The 15,098-nt window shown below is 38.9% G+C and overlaps 1 protein-coding gene across 1 annotated transcript; it reads left to right on the top strand.

The window, feature by feature from the left end:
* The first annotated feature begins 1,623 nt into the window (after window positions 1-1,623).
* LOC146380666 (uncharacterized) lies at window positions 1,624-14,346 on the top strand. The gene is made up of 4 exons (XM_084940127.1): window positions 1,624-1,736; window positions 6,010-6,115; window positions 12,288-12,884; window positions 13,210-14,346. The coding sequence occupies exons 2-4, from the start codon at window positions 6,098-6,100 to the stop codon at window positions 13,900-13,902; spliced, it is 1,308 nt and encodes a 435-aa protein (XP_084796253.1). The 5' UTR covers window positions 1,624-1,736; window positions 6,010-6,097; the 3' UTR covers window positions 13,903-14,346.
* Window positions 14,347-15,098: the final 752 nt, after the last annotated feature.

Here is a 15,098-nt window from a genome sequence, read left to right as displayed (position 1 = left end):
AATGTAGTTTGGACCCGGAAGCAAGTTTTATCAGGTCATCACTTAAAGACTGGATATCCCACCTGCTGTGGAGTTTTAATGCAGTACAGTTGTTATTATTAAACCCCTGTCACATTCTGACCGTTAAAATGAATAACATTCATATATGAAATGAAATTGTTTCAAGTAAACTGTATATGGTGTTAAATAGGCCTAAACTACTGTACTTTAATGTCGGGAATAAGGGCGGTACTTCAAGAGCCATATATTTTATGAGGTGGTACTCATTGTGATATATAGAGGACAGCAGGAGCAGAACAGACACACAGCAACAACCAACAACAATCCTGCAAGTGGACCTATTTGGGGGGGACTTGTGTATCATGTAAAGCACTGTGCAATCACGTATTGACTTCTGGCTTGTTTCTGACTGCATTGATAAAGATAATATTACTGTTAATATACTTGCCACCCCCTCACTGATCATAGAGCAATTTACATTAACATCCAAATGTTTACACTGGATAATATACCTTATAAATTCTCTTATTGGAAGTTAAATAACTCCTTACTAAAAAAGATAAAATGGTTAACACGCAGATTAATAAATTAATGGCTCATTATTGGAATAAAGCTAACAGAGAGAAGTCATTTTGTATTAAAAACCTAAAAACTATTGTTGTGGAAGATAGAAGTCACTGTGACAGCCCTCTGACTGTGGAGGAAGTTTGTAATTCTATTTCTGCACTTAAGGCCAACAAATCTCCTGGCACAGATGGTTTAACTGCAGAGTTTTATGAATCATTTTCTAATCTCCTGGCTCCGTTCTTACTGCAGCTTTTCATAGAAAGTATAGAGAATAACACCCTCCCTCCTACTCTTACTCAGGGTCTCATAACACTTATTCCAAAGCCAAACAAAGATTTACTTCTTATTGATAATTGGAGACCCATCTGTCTGCTCAATAATGACCATGAGATTATGGCTTTAGTACTTGCTAACAGAATTAAAGAGTTCTTGGACACAATTATCGATGAGACACAATCAGGCTTTATGAAAAATAGACACATTTCTAATAACATTAGACTGGTTTTAGATCTACTTGATTACTCTGATTTGGTATCTGACAATAGCTTCATTCTCTTCCTGGATTTTGATACAATTGAACATCAATTTATTTTCCACTCTTTTAAAAAATTGGGCTTTGGATAATTTTTCTGTAAAGCTTCAAAACCTTGTACACGAATGGCAATAGCTCAATTAAAATGATTAAGACTCCACTCCAAGATTTGACCTGTTTTACAAGGAATCACCATAGCTGATAAGGAGCTCATCATCAGCCAGCTAGCTGATGACACCACTCTTCTTGAAGAATGCAAATCAAATCCGTCCAGCCCTTAGTGTTATTAGTGATTTCTCTGAGGCATCTGGTTTATGTCTAAATCTAAAAAATTTAATTTGTAGCAATTTAAGACTGCACTGCAAATGCTATCTGTAACATTTCTGTTAAACAAGAAGTCACATACCCAGGACTGTTAATATCCAAAGACCAAAAGTTAAGATGCTCGTCAAACTTACAAAAAAAAAAAAAAAAAAAAAAAAGTACGTTCTAAATGAAGCTTCAGACGTCACTAATCACGTGACTCTGGCCAAACGAATCAAGCCTCGACACAGTGCTTCTGAAGCAGTTAATCTTTCTAACACACGCACCGGAGCGTCAGCTTCAAGCGGACCATCGCTACCTCTCACATCTAAAGGTAAGTGTCAAGGTAACTTTGAACTGAGTTCAGTCAATCTCGAGTTTTTCGAAGTTTTCTGAATGACGCTTTCTGTTGCTCTGTGAGAGGAGACCGTTAAAGGCGAGGCTCTCCAGAGTGCAGCAAAACAGGAAACCACAGCTGGGTGTGTGTAACTGTGCAAATGAATAGATTAGAAATGTAAGTGAGCCACGAGTAAAGAAAGGTCAAGTTTCGTGAGTTGTTTTTCTCACCACTGATCACGCGCTTAACACTCTACACATACTTGCATCACACGCGCGCTCTCAAGCATCAGTATTGTACAATTCTGGGCGTCACGTGATTTGAGGGCGTTACCATATAACGGAAATCTCCATTGTTCTGTAGCAGTGGTTCTCAAATGTTTCACAATGAGTTTCACCCTTACGAGCGACATCACAGCACAGTAGTATAGGCCTATTTAACACCACATACACATACTTGCCAACATTCAAAAGGGCTCTCTCTCTCTCTCTTTCTCTCCCTCTCTATATTTATATATCGATCGATCGATATATAAATATACTTCACTAACCCCCCTCAGAGACATCTATACTGGCAGACTTCAGCAGAAAGCCAGCATCATCATCAATGACCCCTCACCCCCCCCGATAAACGCTACAGGTCCATCAGGTCAAAGACAAACAGACTCAACAGAAGTTTTTACCTACAGGCTGTCAAACATGCCCTACCTCCACCCTGATTGGAGGATAACTGCACTGCCAATACTCATGGACATTACACCTTATTTATAAATCGTATTTCTGTTTATATTTCAATGCAACCAACACCCTTACCTCTTTAAACTCTATTTATTATAACATTATTTAGTATAGTTCCAAAAGCACCCCCCCTCCCACTCAATGTGCAATATCACTGATCACACTGCACCTCACACTGCACCTGCTAGTTAGATGGCATGTATGTGTATGTATATAGATGTAAGCGTGTATGTGAAAATATGTGTGTGTATGTATGTACGGCTGCATATATGTATATATACATATATGTATGTATGTGCATGTATGTTTGCAGGTGTATGTATAACGTGTACATATCTTTCTTGTGTAAATGTAAATTTGTCTGTTATTGTGTAAATACTTACGCTATTGTGTACTCCACACACATGGAGAGATATGCCAAACTGCCTTTCACTGTTCTTGTAACAGTGACAATAAAAAGGTATTCTATTATATATATATATATATATATATATATATATATTAGGGGTGCAACGATACACAAAATTCACGGTTCGGTTCGATACTTTGGTGTCACGGTTTGATATTTTTTCGATACAAAAAAATGTTCATGCCTTTTTAATTTGTCATTTATTAAAATTATAAATATATGTTTTAACTCAAAAGTACAGTTTTTAAATTTAATGTTGCTGAAACAAAAAAGTAATAAAATAAATAAATATATCTCAGGGCTCGCAAAATTTCAAAATCCCTGGTAGCCCTTCGGGCAGGGACTCTTCAGTTTTTGGTAGCCCAAAATAAATTTAAGTAGCCCAAATAAAAAAGAGAGCAATTTTTTGATTGATGTTTTGTTTCCTGTTTTGTTTCCTTTACAATATTATACATTAAAGTGTAATATTGTAAAGGAAACAAAACATTAATCAAAAAAATTGTTGAAAAACAAATTACAACATTGTATAAAAATTACAATCATCAACTCAAATACTTGGTTCTAATTGAACAGAAATTTCTATGAACTTGTAAGAACTGTGTAGGACATGAATCAGTCTGTGTCAGATCCTGAATTTGAAATTTCCACTTAAGTCACGGGTAAGAGGAAAGTGGAACCAAGATCGAGGCCATTTGCTTTTTGAAGTTTGCAAAGACTGCTAAATTTTGCCAGTGGTAGTTCACTCTTTGCAACATAGTACGCTGTTTTAAACTGATTTTCAGGTTTATTTTTAGTATGTTATTTGCAATTGGTGTTTGTTCTGGGAAAGATATTGCAGACTGAGCAATAATGCATTTCTTGCATTTCTCATGGGTTCTAATGGGGGCCTTTCTTAAAATGACTGGTCCCAGTAACAAAGGCGCTTGTCAACTCAGAAATCGAGGGAAAACCAACAACACACCCGGCAGAACATTATGTTATTTACACGGGTGCACATAAGTGGTCTGCATGTGCGCATTCGCTGTCAAAATAAAAGACACGCACCAGATAAGTTGCTGCAACGCGCGTTTGCGTCCATATAAACGGCACTGTTTTTGTCCGCTAGAGTGGGAATTTTACGGCACGTTCCGCACCACATCTCTGTGCGTTCATCATTTGTTTGAAGCCAGCTCACCTCCTGCAACCACTTTTCCGAGAATACACGCTTCTTTTGTGGTTCGGACTCCTTCTGACATTTCTTTGGAGGTGGAGGAAAACCAAAGTAATTGCTTAAAGGAGCTTACTTCTTCGACATCTTTAAGAGTTCTAAACAAATGTCTGTCCTCCTCCTGAAAATCCTATGTACGCAAACACGCGTTGCAACTTCTTATCTTGTGCGCGTTTTTTATTTTGACAGCGAATGCGCACCTGCGGACCACTTATGTGCAGCCCTGGTTATATAGCTTGTCATATTGCAGCCACAGAAATTCTTTTGTCCATGAAACCATAAAGCTGCACTTTCTTTTTGCCTTATAGTCTGATTTGTCATAACTTTTCCGTTTTGTGGTAAGCTTTTCTTTGGCTGTCACTTCTTCACCCTGGCTCAGCATAACTAAAATATATATCCTGCTGCTTTTACACACGCACTCACATAACGCTCAGCGATTCTCTGCATGATCAACCGCTCACATGTTTAAGCTTGCTGCGGAAGATTTCACTTGTCATGTTTGCATAGTAAGCTAACGATTGATAAGACGATGTCAGAGGAATTGGTGCGCAAATTATCGTCACTCACCAATCAGTACTGTCGCTCTCTATACACAGTTCGCGCGATTGCAAAGTGAAAGCAAAAAAACAAGCGCAAATTCAAACGCGATTTCAATATGTCACATATTGACAGTGGCTCACCGATGCCAATGACATAATTACCCAGCTACATTTCCGAAAGAATGCAAAAACATTGACATATATTTTTCCTTCCTACGATAGCCCGACGGGCAGGGCAGAGATAGATTTTGGTAGCCCGACTGGAAAAATCGCTAGCCCCGGACGTCGGGCTAGCGGAGCCCTGTATCTGATTGAGGAATCACTCATCTTTGGAAAAGAGAGTTTATTACACAGAAATGGCTCTTTCCAAAATAAAAGCTATACTATACGCTTCTTCTGGGCTATACTCTCAGCAGCATATTAAACATACCAGGTCCCCATAAGGAGAATCATGTGCTAACGGCTGTCTAAATGACTCGGGTAAAGTTTGTAGCATGCGTGCTTGTTGTTTTTGTCTGCTTCCACTTGTCTTTGCACTAGGATGATGTCAGCGTAAATGTGCAGTCATATTCGTTGTGTTCCCACTAGTGCTGTCAGCGTAAATCTCGTTGAAATGACGTTAACGCCACAACACGGCAAATCTCCGTTAACAAGCTACCGCGGATCGCCCCGTGCGTGGGAATGGACGGCCAACACGTTAACGAGCTAACTGCGCTAACACACTAGCTCCCACCAATGTAATTGAGCATTGCGTGGCACATCCAACACACTGTTTTACTTTAGTCCATGACGTGCTTACCTTCAGGGTCATACGTCACATGAAAACCAAAATATTTCCAAACGCCAGATCTGAATGAGGGTGGGCGAGGTTCAATTTCCCATGTTGCAAGGAGAGCTTAACTTCTGTCTCGCTAGCTTGCCCTGCGCTCAGTGAATCTGCGTTTGACTACCCCGCCTAGGCTGCACTGTCGAGCGCAGATCCACTGAGCGCTCAACACAGACAGGATCGTCAGAAGGAAAGTTGATAAAATAAATTAAAAATTTTGTATTGTTCGATACATATGCGTACCAAACCGAAAGCACTGTATCGAACGGTTCAATATCGATACGAGTATCGTTGCACCCCTAATAAATATATATTATTTATTATATCCTGTTCTGGTATTTTAAATTATATATATATATATATATATATATATATATATATATATATATATATATATATACTGCTAAATTTTGTATCGGTGCTTAAACCTTGTGTGTTTGTTTCCAATAAGTTGGCCAAAAATGTGTTCTTTTACTTGTCAGGTGAACATATGAGACACTTTGACTCTTCAGTGCAGTGTGGAGCCTAACAAAGATCTGTTTTGTGTCCCAGCTGATCAGCAGGAGGAGAAGAGTCTGACGGAGCAGCAGAGGAACATTTTCAGCTACTTGCACTCAGCTCAGCCACTACAGAGAAAACAATGAGCTCAACACAGAAGGTGACAGACAGAGCAGGGTGATATGACCAAAAATATTTATCACGATATACATTTGAAAATTTGCGATAATGATATAACTGACGATATAATTGACGCGAGACAAAATACTTTACAACTCCACAACTTTATTAGTGCAAAAAATCCCATCAATGTATTTTCACTTAAACAAACAGCTGTTTTTTCTGTGTATTGAAGTTAAAAATTTAACAGTGCAAATGCAAATTCCTTGCTGACAGTTTAACCAAAAGGCATTTCCAGTGGAAATTGACCGACATTTGCTCCGAGGAATTTGCATTTGCACTATTAATATTTTTGGTCATATCGCCCTGCTCTACTTTCATGTGTTACTGTTTAGGCTTAAATTGGTTTGATGTTTGGTGTAGAGATGGCACGATACCACTTTTTTATGTCCAATACCGATACCGATATTAGAAATTTGGATATCTGCCGATACCAATATGAATCCGATATAGTGTGTTTTTTAATCAATAAAACAGTTTTTTTAATATATTGCTGCATTTTGTATAAGTTCATACTCAAGTTTAAATAAACAACAACACTAAAGCTATTCTGTTATACCTGTATGTAAAAAATACACTGCACCCAAAATATTTCATAGTTCAGCAATACTGATCAATCTATTAACTTAAACCTACTCAATCCTTCCTATTCTGGTATTTTAAATAGTACTTAGCAGAAATATTAAGCAACCTAACTAATAGGGTTGCAAACTCCCAGCAAAAAAAAAATAGGGAACCACACCCCACCTCATGATGCTTAATCGACGTAATCAACTTTAATTTGATGCAGTGTGGAAAAAAAAATGCACAGAAATAAATTATTTTTCAAGAATAATTAAATAGATTCAACATCTTTCTTCCACAGAATTGCAGACTGCACAGATGGTATCTTCCCAAAGGAAAAAGTAGTATAGCTTACTAGGGTATATTAGACTTAACAGTTGCTATATACAGTAATGGACTTCTATATATTTTACATCAGATTAAAACTTTGGGTGTAAGATTCAGATAATTATTTATTAAAAGCTAGACATTTTAAATGAGAATAAGAAAGAAAAGTATGTCTTTGTGCCCCCTTTTCCCTGTTAACGCCCTATCGGCCACCCTGGCTAAACTTTGCTAGATCCGCCCCTGCACAGTTACCAGCCGTCAGCTACGTAGAAAAAGATCCTGGTGTAGAAATTAATATTAAATAAATTCTAACAACAGCTTATCAAGGTTAAACGTGTTGCTGTTGTTCAGCCGCTGGTTTCCTCTTTCTGGTGCGAAGTGGGCCAAAAACAAACAAGAGAGACGGACTCGCGACAGAAAAGCCGATCAGCTGATCATTAAGCAGCTTCACGATTGAAGTAGCAGCAAGAAGTTACACACTTGCTTTACTTCTCTCTGGGATAACTTCATCGGAGATGAAATGCTGGTTTGAGGCTACAAATACACACAGCCGCTCTATCACGTGAGCACACTGCTCTGATGCCCTATGGTTATGAGCCGAGTTATGGCGTGTCACAAGTTTTGTGAGGTGCTTTTTTGATATTTAATGGATCGGATTACATTTTTTATTTCTCTCCGATATCCGATCCAGTAATTTACGTCAGTATCGGACCGATACCTAATATCGGATCGGTCCATCTCTAGTTTGGTGCCTTTTTCTTAATGTAAAAAACCCTCAGGTTATAATCAGACATTTTTCTTCACTGAACCTGTTGGGTCTAAACTCAGACCCCGCTGTCTCCAGGACTTATTCCCGTGAAAGAAAAACAAGACAACATCGATCGATTTACTTGCAAGGGAGGCAATCTCATTAGCCCCCCCCCCCGAACCTCGAGAGGCTGGGGAGGGGGACAAAGAAATTCCTTTCACCACAGAGTTAAAACAATGTAGAGATGGTAGCATAAAAATGACAACATTTAACAATTCACTTTAACAGAACCAAGCTGGTCATTTTACCAGCTCAGCTCTAATTCATATGACAGATAATATATGGCATAAACATCTAGATCAGCGGTCCCCAACCCCCGGGCCTCGGACCGGTATCGGTCCGTGAGTCGTTTGGTACCGGGCCGCGAGAGTTGAGGCTCAGGTGTGAAATGTATAGTTTTCAGGGTTTTTATCGGTTTTCAGCGTTATTTTGTTATCGTTTTTATCGTTTACTTGGTTTTCCTTGGTCTTTTCACGTGTGTTATGAATAAATTTTCTTTTTTTCGGTACCGGTACTGGTTTTATTTTATTGTATTTATCCGCAACACCTTAAAGGCCGGTCCATGAAAATATTGTCGGGCATAAACCGATCCGTGGCGCAAAAAAGGTTGGGGACCGCTGATCTAGATGATGGGAAAGTGTTTGTGTTTGACTGGATAAGTAAAAACAATATGATTTTAAATGTATCTAAATCCAAATCTATGTTAATTAGAAGCAGATTAGTCAACAGCCCACAACTGCGTCTTTCCATAGCCAGTGTTAGAGCACGTCACCCAGATTAAACTACTCGGCGTTACCATAAATCACCACCTTTCATGGTCGCAGCACATCGACTCTGTTTTTATGAAAACGGGACAAGGCATAGCTATGGCTATGAAATGCTCTTTCTGTATCACTTCTTCAATTATGAAAGATGTCATTAATGCACTAGTAATGTTTCATCTGGAGTATTGTTCAATCATTTGGTCAGCAGCTAATAAGACAGATCTTAACAGACTTCAGTTAGTCCAGAATAAGGCGTCCAGATTAGATGTTCATACTATACTAATTAAAAATGGACCGATCCTCACCTCACAAAACGCGCTACTTGGCGTAACCCAGCTTTGCTTATCAGAGAAGTATGTGTCACTCGATAGAGCGGCTGTTGTCTGCGAGACCTGTCGGCGAACTGGTGGAGCATTTGGAGCCTCACTACATGCTTCCAAACCGCTGCACTTTTAATCTTAATCTCTTCCATACTGAGGCGAAAAGGAAGCGATTTGTCCCGTACTTCAGCTAGAATGGGGGGAAAAAGACTCTGGAGTTAATCTGTGTCCTTAAGCTGCAGCTGCCTCTTCTTCTCTCATGTTTTCTAAGTAGCTGACAGCTGGTAACTGTGCAGGGGCGGGTCTAGCAAAGCTTTGCCAGGGGACAGGTAGGGCATTAACAAGAAAAGGGAGGCACAAAAAATACTTTTCTTTGTTATTTCATTTAAAGGACTAACTTTTAATAAATAATTATCTGAATCTTACAACCAAAGTGGTCATCTGATTAAATGTATAGAAATCCATTACTGTATATGGTAACTATTAAGTCTAATTTACACCCTGGTAAGCTATAGTCCTTTTTCCTTTGGGAAGGTACCATCTGTGCAGTCTGCAATTCTGTTGAAGAAAGATGGTGAATCTATTTAATTATTGTAGAAACATAATTGATTATTTCTGTGCATTTGATTTACACGTACATTAAATTAAAGTTGATTATGTCGATTAAGCATCATGAGGCGGAGGGCGGGGGTGGTTCTGGGAGATTTTTGCTGGGAGTTGGCAACTCTATTAGTTAGGTTGTTTAATATTTCTGCTAAGTACTCTTTAAAATACCAGAATAGGAAGGATGGTGCAGGTTTAAGTTTATTAGACTGATGAGTGTTGCTGAACTATAAAATATTTGAATTGAATAGAATAGAATAGAATAGAATTCAACTTTATTGTCATTGCACATGTCACAGGTACAGGGCAACGGAATGCAGTTTGCATCCATCCAGAAGTGCTTTAGCCATGATATAGATATATTACAATATATATTAGTAATAATATAGATATGTAAGTATATTACAGAAATGGGTCTATTATGGTATGTTATAATGTACACGGTATGAAGTATGTTATGAATATGCTATAACTATAAGTATGTACAGGCTATGGTGAGTACAAGCTATGAACAGGATATAAATATGAAAAACTATACAGAATATGAAATGAAAAACTATACAGAAATAAGAGATATACAGATATACAGAAATGGGAAATATGCAAGCAAACAGTTGTAGAATTAAATATTATCGTATTATACAGAATGATTATTTATACAGAATTATACAGTGGTGCATTTAAGATAAGTGAGATATGTGGATAATTTCTACAGAGGCTATATAAAGTGCAAGTGGTTGTGAGTGGTGGTTCAGTCCATGTTATTATTGTGTGTTTGAGGGTACAGTTGTCCATTGTGTGTGTGTGTAGGTGGTTGTGGGTGTGTGTATGTTCAGTCCATTAGTTTAACGTGGGTCAGATGTCAGGAGGTAGAGTTCAGGAGTCTGACAGCTGTGGGGAAGAAGCTGTTCCGGTGCCTGGTGGTCTTAGTCCGGAGGCTCCTGTAGCGCCTCCCAGAGGGCAGAAGAGTCCATGTGATGGGTGACTGGGGTCTTTGATGATTTTCCCAGCCCTTTTCAGACACCGCTTCCTATAGATGTCCTTTATGGCCGGAAGTGGTGCTCCGGCAATGCGCTGCGCAGTTTTTACAACCCTCTGCAACGCCTTCCGGTCCGAGGCAGAGCAGTTCCCGTACCAGACTGTTATACAGTTGGTCAGGATGCTCTTGATGGTGCAGCGATAGAAGTTCACCAGGATGTCTGAGGACAGGAGGTTCTTCCTCAGAGTCCTCAAGAAGAAGAGGCGCTGGTGAGCCTTCTTGACCAGCTTGGAGCAGTTGGTCGTCCAGGTGAGAGCCTCGGAGATGTGGACTCCCAGGAACTTGAAGCTGCTCACACGCTCCACAGCCGTCCCCTTAATGTAGATGGGTGGATGTGGGTCAGTATTCCTCCTGTAGTCCACAATGAGCTCCTTGGTCTTCTCGGTGTTAAGCAGCAGGTTGTTTGTGTCGCACCACTCAGCCAGACGATCCACCTCCTCCCTGTAGGCCTCATCGTTGTCACTGATGAGGCTAATCACCGTGGTGTCATCTGCAAACTTAATGATGGTGTTAGAACCATCGGCAGGTCTGCAGTCGTGGGTGAAGAGGGAGTAGAGGAAAGGGCTCATTTGGTATAACGGAATAGCTTTAGTGTCTTGTTTTTAAAACTTGAGTATGAACTTATACAAAATGCAGCAAGATATTTATTTAAAAAGCAGTTTTATTGATTACAAAAAACGCTATATCGGATTCATATCGGTATTGGCAGATATCCATATGATATCGGAATCGGTATTGGACATTAAAAAGTGGCATCGTGCCATCTCTAATACTAATATCGATAAAATGCATTATCAACTTTCTTGGCTTCCTGTACAGGCTAAAATATTCTATGGCTTACTTGTAGTTATAAAGAACGCAATTCTGTTAAACACACCACATTTATTTCTGCTCAGCTGCAGTATCCAGATAAAATACATAATGATATTACACGATTTTCAACAAACTGCAATTTAGTAAATCCTCGAGTTAAAAGTAACTTTTTGTAAAACTGTTATATTTAGAGCAACTTTCAAGTGGAATAAATTGCCTTATAAAATTAGAGAATTACCAACTATTCAAAACTTCAATGAACATTTAACAGCTGATTTACAGAACTTTTAGTTGTTGTAATATTGTAAGAGATGATTTGTTTTTGAGATTTGTGTAATGTGCCTCAATGTTATTGATATTATTATTATTAATATTATTGTTGTTGTTGTTGTTATTGTTATTATTGATTGCTTATATTTTAATTGTGAAACCTCACTGTGGATGTAAGAGCCATATTATGTGGATATCTTGAATCCACTTTATTGTATAATATTTTATGTGATTGTATTTGATGGAAGACGAGCAAAATCTGTTGTGGAAGCTAATGGGGTTCCTTTTGAATAAACAAATAAACAAACATAGGATTTATTATCACTGAATAATTATGTATAAATCTATACAAATTATAGAAATATGTATTAGAAAGAACAACTGTGTGTGTGTGTGTGTGTGCGCACAATCAGGAGGGATGGGCATGATTTTAGTGTTTAAACAGTCATGAATTATTTTTAACACCAGGTTGGATGTAATGTGTTAGAACTACCAGCAGGTGGGGATAAGAGACCTTTAAGGTGTTTGGTGCCACACTCCACCTTCAGGTTTAAAACTAGTGTTAATGGAGGGAGTTTGAAGGTTGAGTTTGTTCCACGACTGCATTTCACTCACTGCCTCTGTTTGTATCTCTGTCACTGCAGGACCAACATGGAGCGAGAAGTCAGCGCTCTCAGGAGGCCGACAAACCTCACAGAAGAAAGAGAGAGAAAACATACACCTGTGACGAGTGTGGGAAGGGTTTTATTTTTAAGGCATTCCTAAAACAGCATCAGGTCATCCACACTGGAGAGAGACCGTTCAGCTGTGACTATTGTGGAAAGTCTTTTTCCAGGAAGAGTTCCCTAAAAACACACCAACTCATCCACAGTGGAGTTAAAGCGTACAGCTGTGATCAGTGTGGCAGAGCTTTTACTCACAGTAGCAGCTTACAGAGTCATCTAGTTACCCACTCTGGAATTAAGGCATACAGCTGTGACATTTGTGGAAAAACTTTCAGCCAGAGAGGGTACCGAAATATACACCTACGCATTCACACCAGACGTGATGTGTACTGCTGTGAACAGTGTGGCAAATACTTTGCTACAGACGCAAAGTTACAACAACACATGTTTACCCACACTGAGGGACGACCTTATAAATGTGACCTGTGTGAGAAGACTTTTAAATCTCCACATCACCTGAGACAACACCAACAGATCCACACCGGAAATAGACTCTACAAGTGCAGTTACTGTGAGGTATGTATTTATATTGTTATCTTGTCATTTTAGCCTGACTGTTTGGAACAACTCTGCTCATTAAACTGTGTTAGCATGTTAGCAATTCTACTGCATGGAAAAGCAGCTCTGAGTGATTATTCAGATTTTCATGTCAGTTATGATTTTAGTATTACTGTAGTATTATGGTGGTAGTATTGTAGTTATTGCAGCCCAGTAAACTGAGTGTGTTAACTGAAACAGTAAAATGTAATTGGACGTCTGCAGAGATGCTCTTTATTTCAGGCGACGTTCAGGATAAAAGTGTTGAAGGACTGACTTACACTGTCTTTGTGTCTTTGTTTAGAAGCAGAGCGACACAGATGGATCCAGTTCTCAACCCTGTCATCACTGTGGTGGTGGGAAAGACTTTCGTTGTGACTTCTGTGGAAAAACTTTCAGTTGGAAAGCTAACCTAAAAACACATCAACGTAGACACACTGGAGACAAACTGAAATACTGCAAAGAATGTGGGAGAAGCTTCACCACATCACATCACTTAAAACAACATGAACTGATTCACAGTGGGGTTAAAAAGCACCTCTGTGATCAGTGTGGGTCATCCTTCACCTCTGCAGGTGAGCTTAAATCACACAAACGAGTCCACACAGGAGAGAAACCATACAAGTGCAGACACTGTGACAAAGGTTTCTCATGTTCAAGTAATTGTAACGATCATGAACGTACACACATGGAAGGAAACTACAGCTGTGACCAGTGTGACAAGAGCTTCAGGAATCTCAGTTCATACTCCAAACATAAACGATCCCACGTTACTAATAAACTGTTTCACTGTTACCAATGTGCCCAAACATTCACCTCATTGTCTGCTCTGTGCAAACATCAGCGTGATCACTCAGGGCTGAAATCACTCCCATCACTGGATCACAGTGAATCTGGAGAGACAGAAAGATCCTCTGGTTTCAGTGTCAGACTCAAAAAGCTTGAGATCAGGCTCCACAGAGTTCAGATAGAATCATTTAAACTTGTGTTGAACTGAACTGGTTGCTGGGCTGAACTTCTACATAATACAGATTTACATGGGATCTTATTTTCTGTCGTTTTACTGAGTCAGTTTTGTCCTTTTTTCTCTGTCCTGGTTTTGCTCGTCTGTAAATAATTGAAACTCAGTCAAATAGTTCATTGTTCTCCAGCAAAACGTTTTGGAAACTCATGTTTAACCTTTAAAACTCTGACATGTTTTAGCACACAAGGCTTCATCGGGGAGTTCACTCATGATTGGACCATGAGAATAAAGGTTTTTAGTTCTTTCAAAGAGAGTCTTGGAGGTGTTTGATGTTTTTCTTTTTTCTGAAACCACCTGAAAGAAAAACTATTTTTCTTGCTTTATGTAGTGTGGAAGTTTTTAATGTTTCTTTCATCTGTGATGTTCTGGAATGTGTTCACATGAAGATGGTACAAATAAACTGTCCTTTTAGCTTTAGCTCCTAATTTATTCATTATTTATGGATGTAGCACAGCAGCAGTTTCTTGATTAACACATGGAGGGCTCGGGATCTGATGGTAAATAATGTTTTGTGTCCTTGTACACATCATACAGCTCAGCTGTTCCACAGATGTCAGGTTTACACAGTGGGATGGTTTGTAAGAACGCAGCTCTCCTGTGGATAAATCCTTACTCTTAGCCTCAGGACCTCACACAGTCCCAGCAGGTTTGGTCAGAAGATTTATACCTTTTTCATTTCTATATGATTCTTCTTGCTTCTAAACAAAGATGATTATGATGATGATGAGTCATTTATGAAAAAAGAAGCAAAAAACAATATTGTTTTATGAGGATTTTTATGGCAGATTTTGTGCATCAACGTTTTTGTACATGAAAATGTTAAAAGGATGCAAAGGAGGAGGAGGGCACAAGAGCTCAGCACGTGATACTGACTGGAAGCAACACAGCTGCTGTTGACAAAGCAGCAGAGTCAGATATGAATGTGTATTGAATTCATCGTGTAAATATACCAGATTTATCCACATACGCTAGTTTTCACCCTTTTTTTTACTTTCAGTAAGTTTACTTTTAGTTTATTTTTACTTTCTGAAGACGCAGGAGAATCTGATTCATCATGATTGAGCATTTCATTAAAGTAATGTTTAAAAGACATTTCTCGTTTGATGTTCTTTCAGCTGCAGCCTCGCTGGTGTTTAACTGCCTGACAGTAAAGAAGATAAAAGATACGT

This window comes from Perissodus microlepis, chromosome 9, assembly GCF_051167445.1.
Source record: "Perissodus microlepis isolate ML-2025 ecotype Zambia chromosome 9, ASM5116744v1, whole genome shotgun sequence".
NCBI classification, from domain to species: Eukaryota; Metazoa; Chordata; class Actinopteri; order Cichliformes; family Cichlidae; genus Perissodus; species Perissodus microlepis.
Note: the sequence above shows the minus strand (reverse complement) of the source record. Positions and strands in the feature narration are given on the sequence as shown.

What these genes read in the sequence shown, in the direction of transcription:
- LOC146380666 (XM_084940127.1), top strand. An exon ending in ACAAGTGCAGTTACTGTGAG is followed by an intron (nt 12,885 to 13,209) that starts GTATGTATTTAT and finishes GTCTTTGTTTAG; the next exon opens with AAGCAGAGCGACACAGATGG.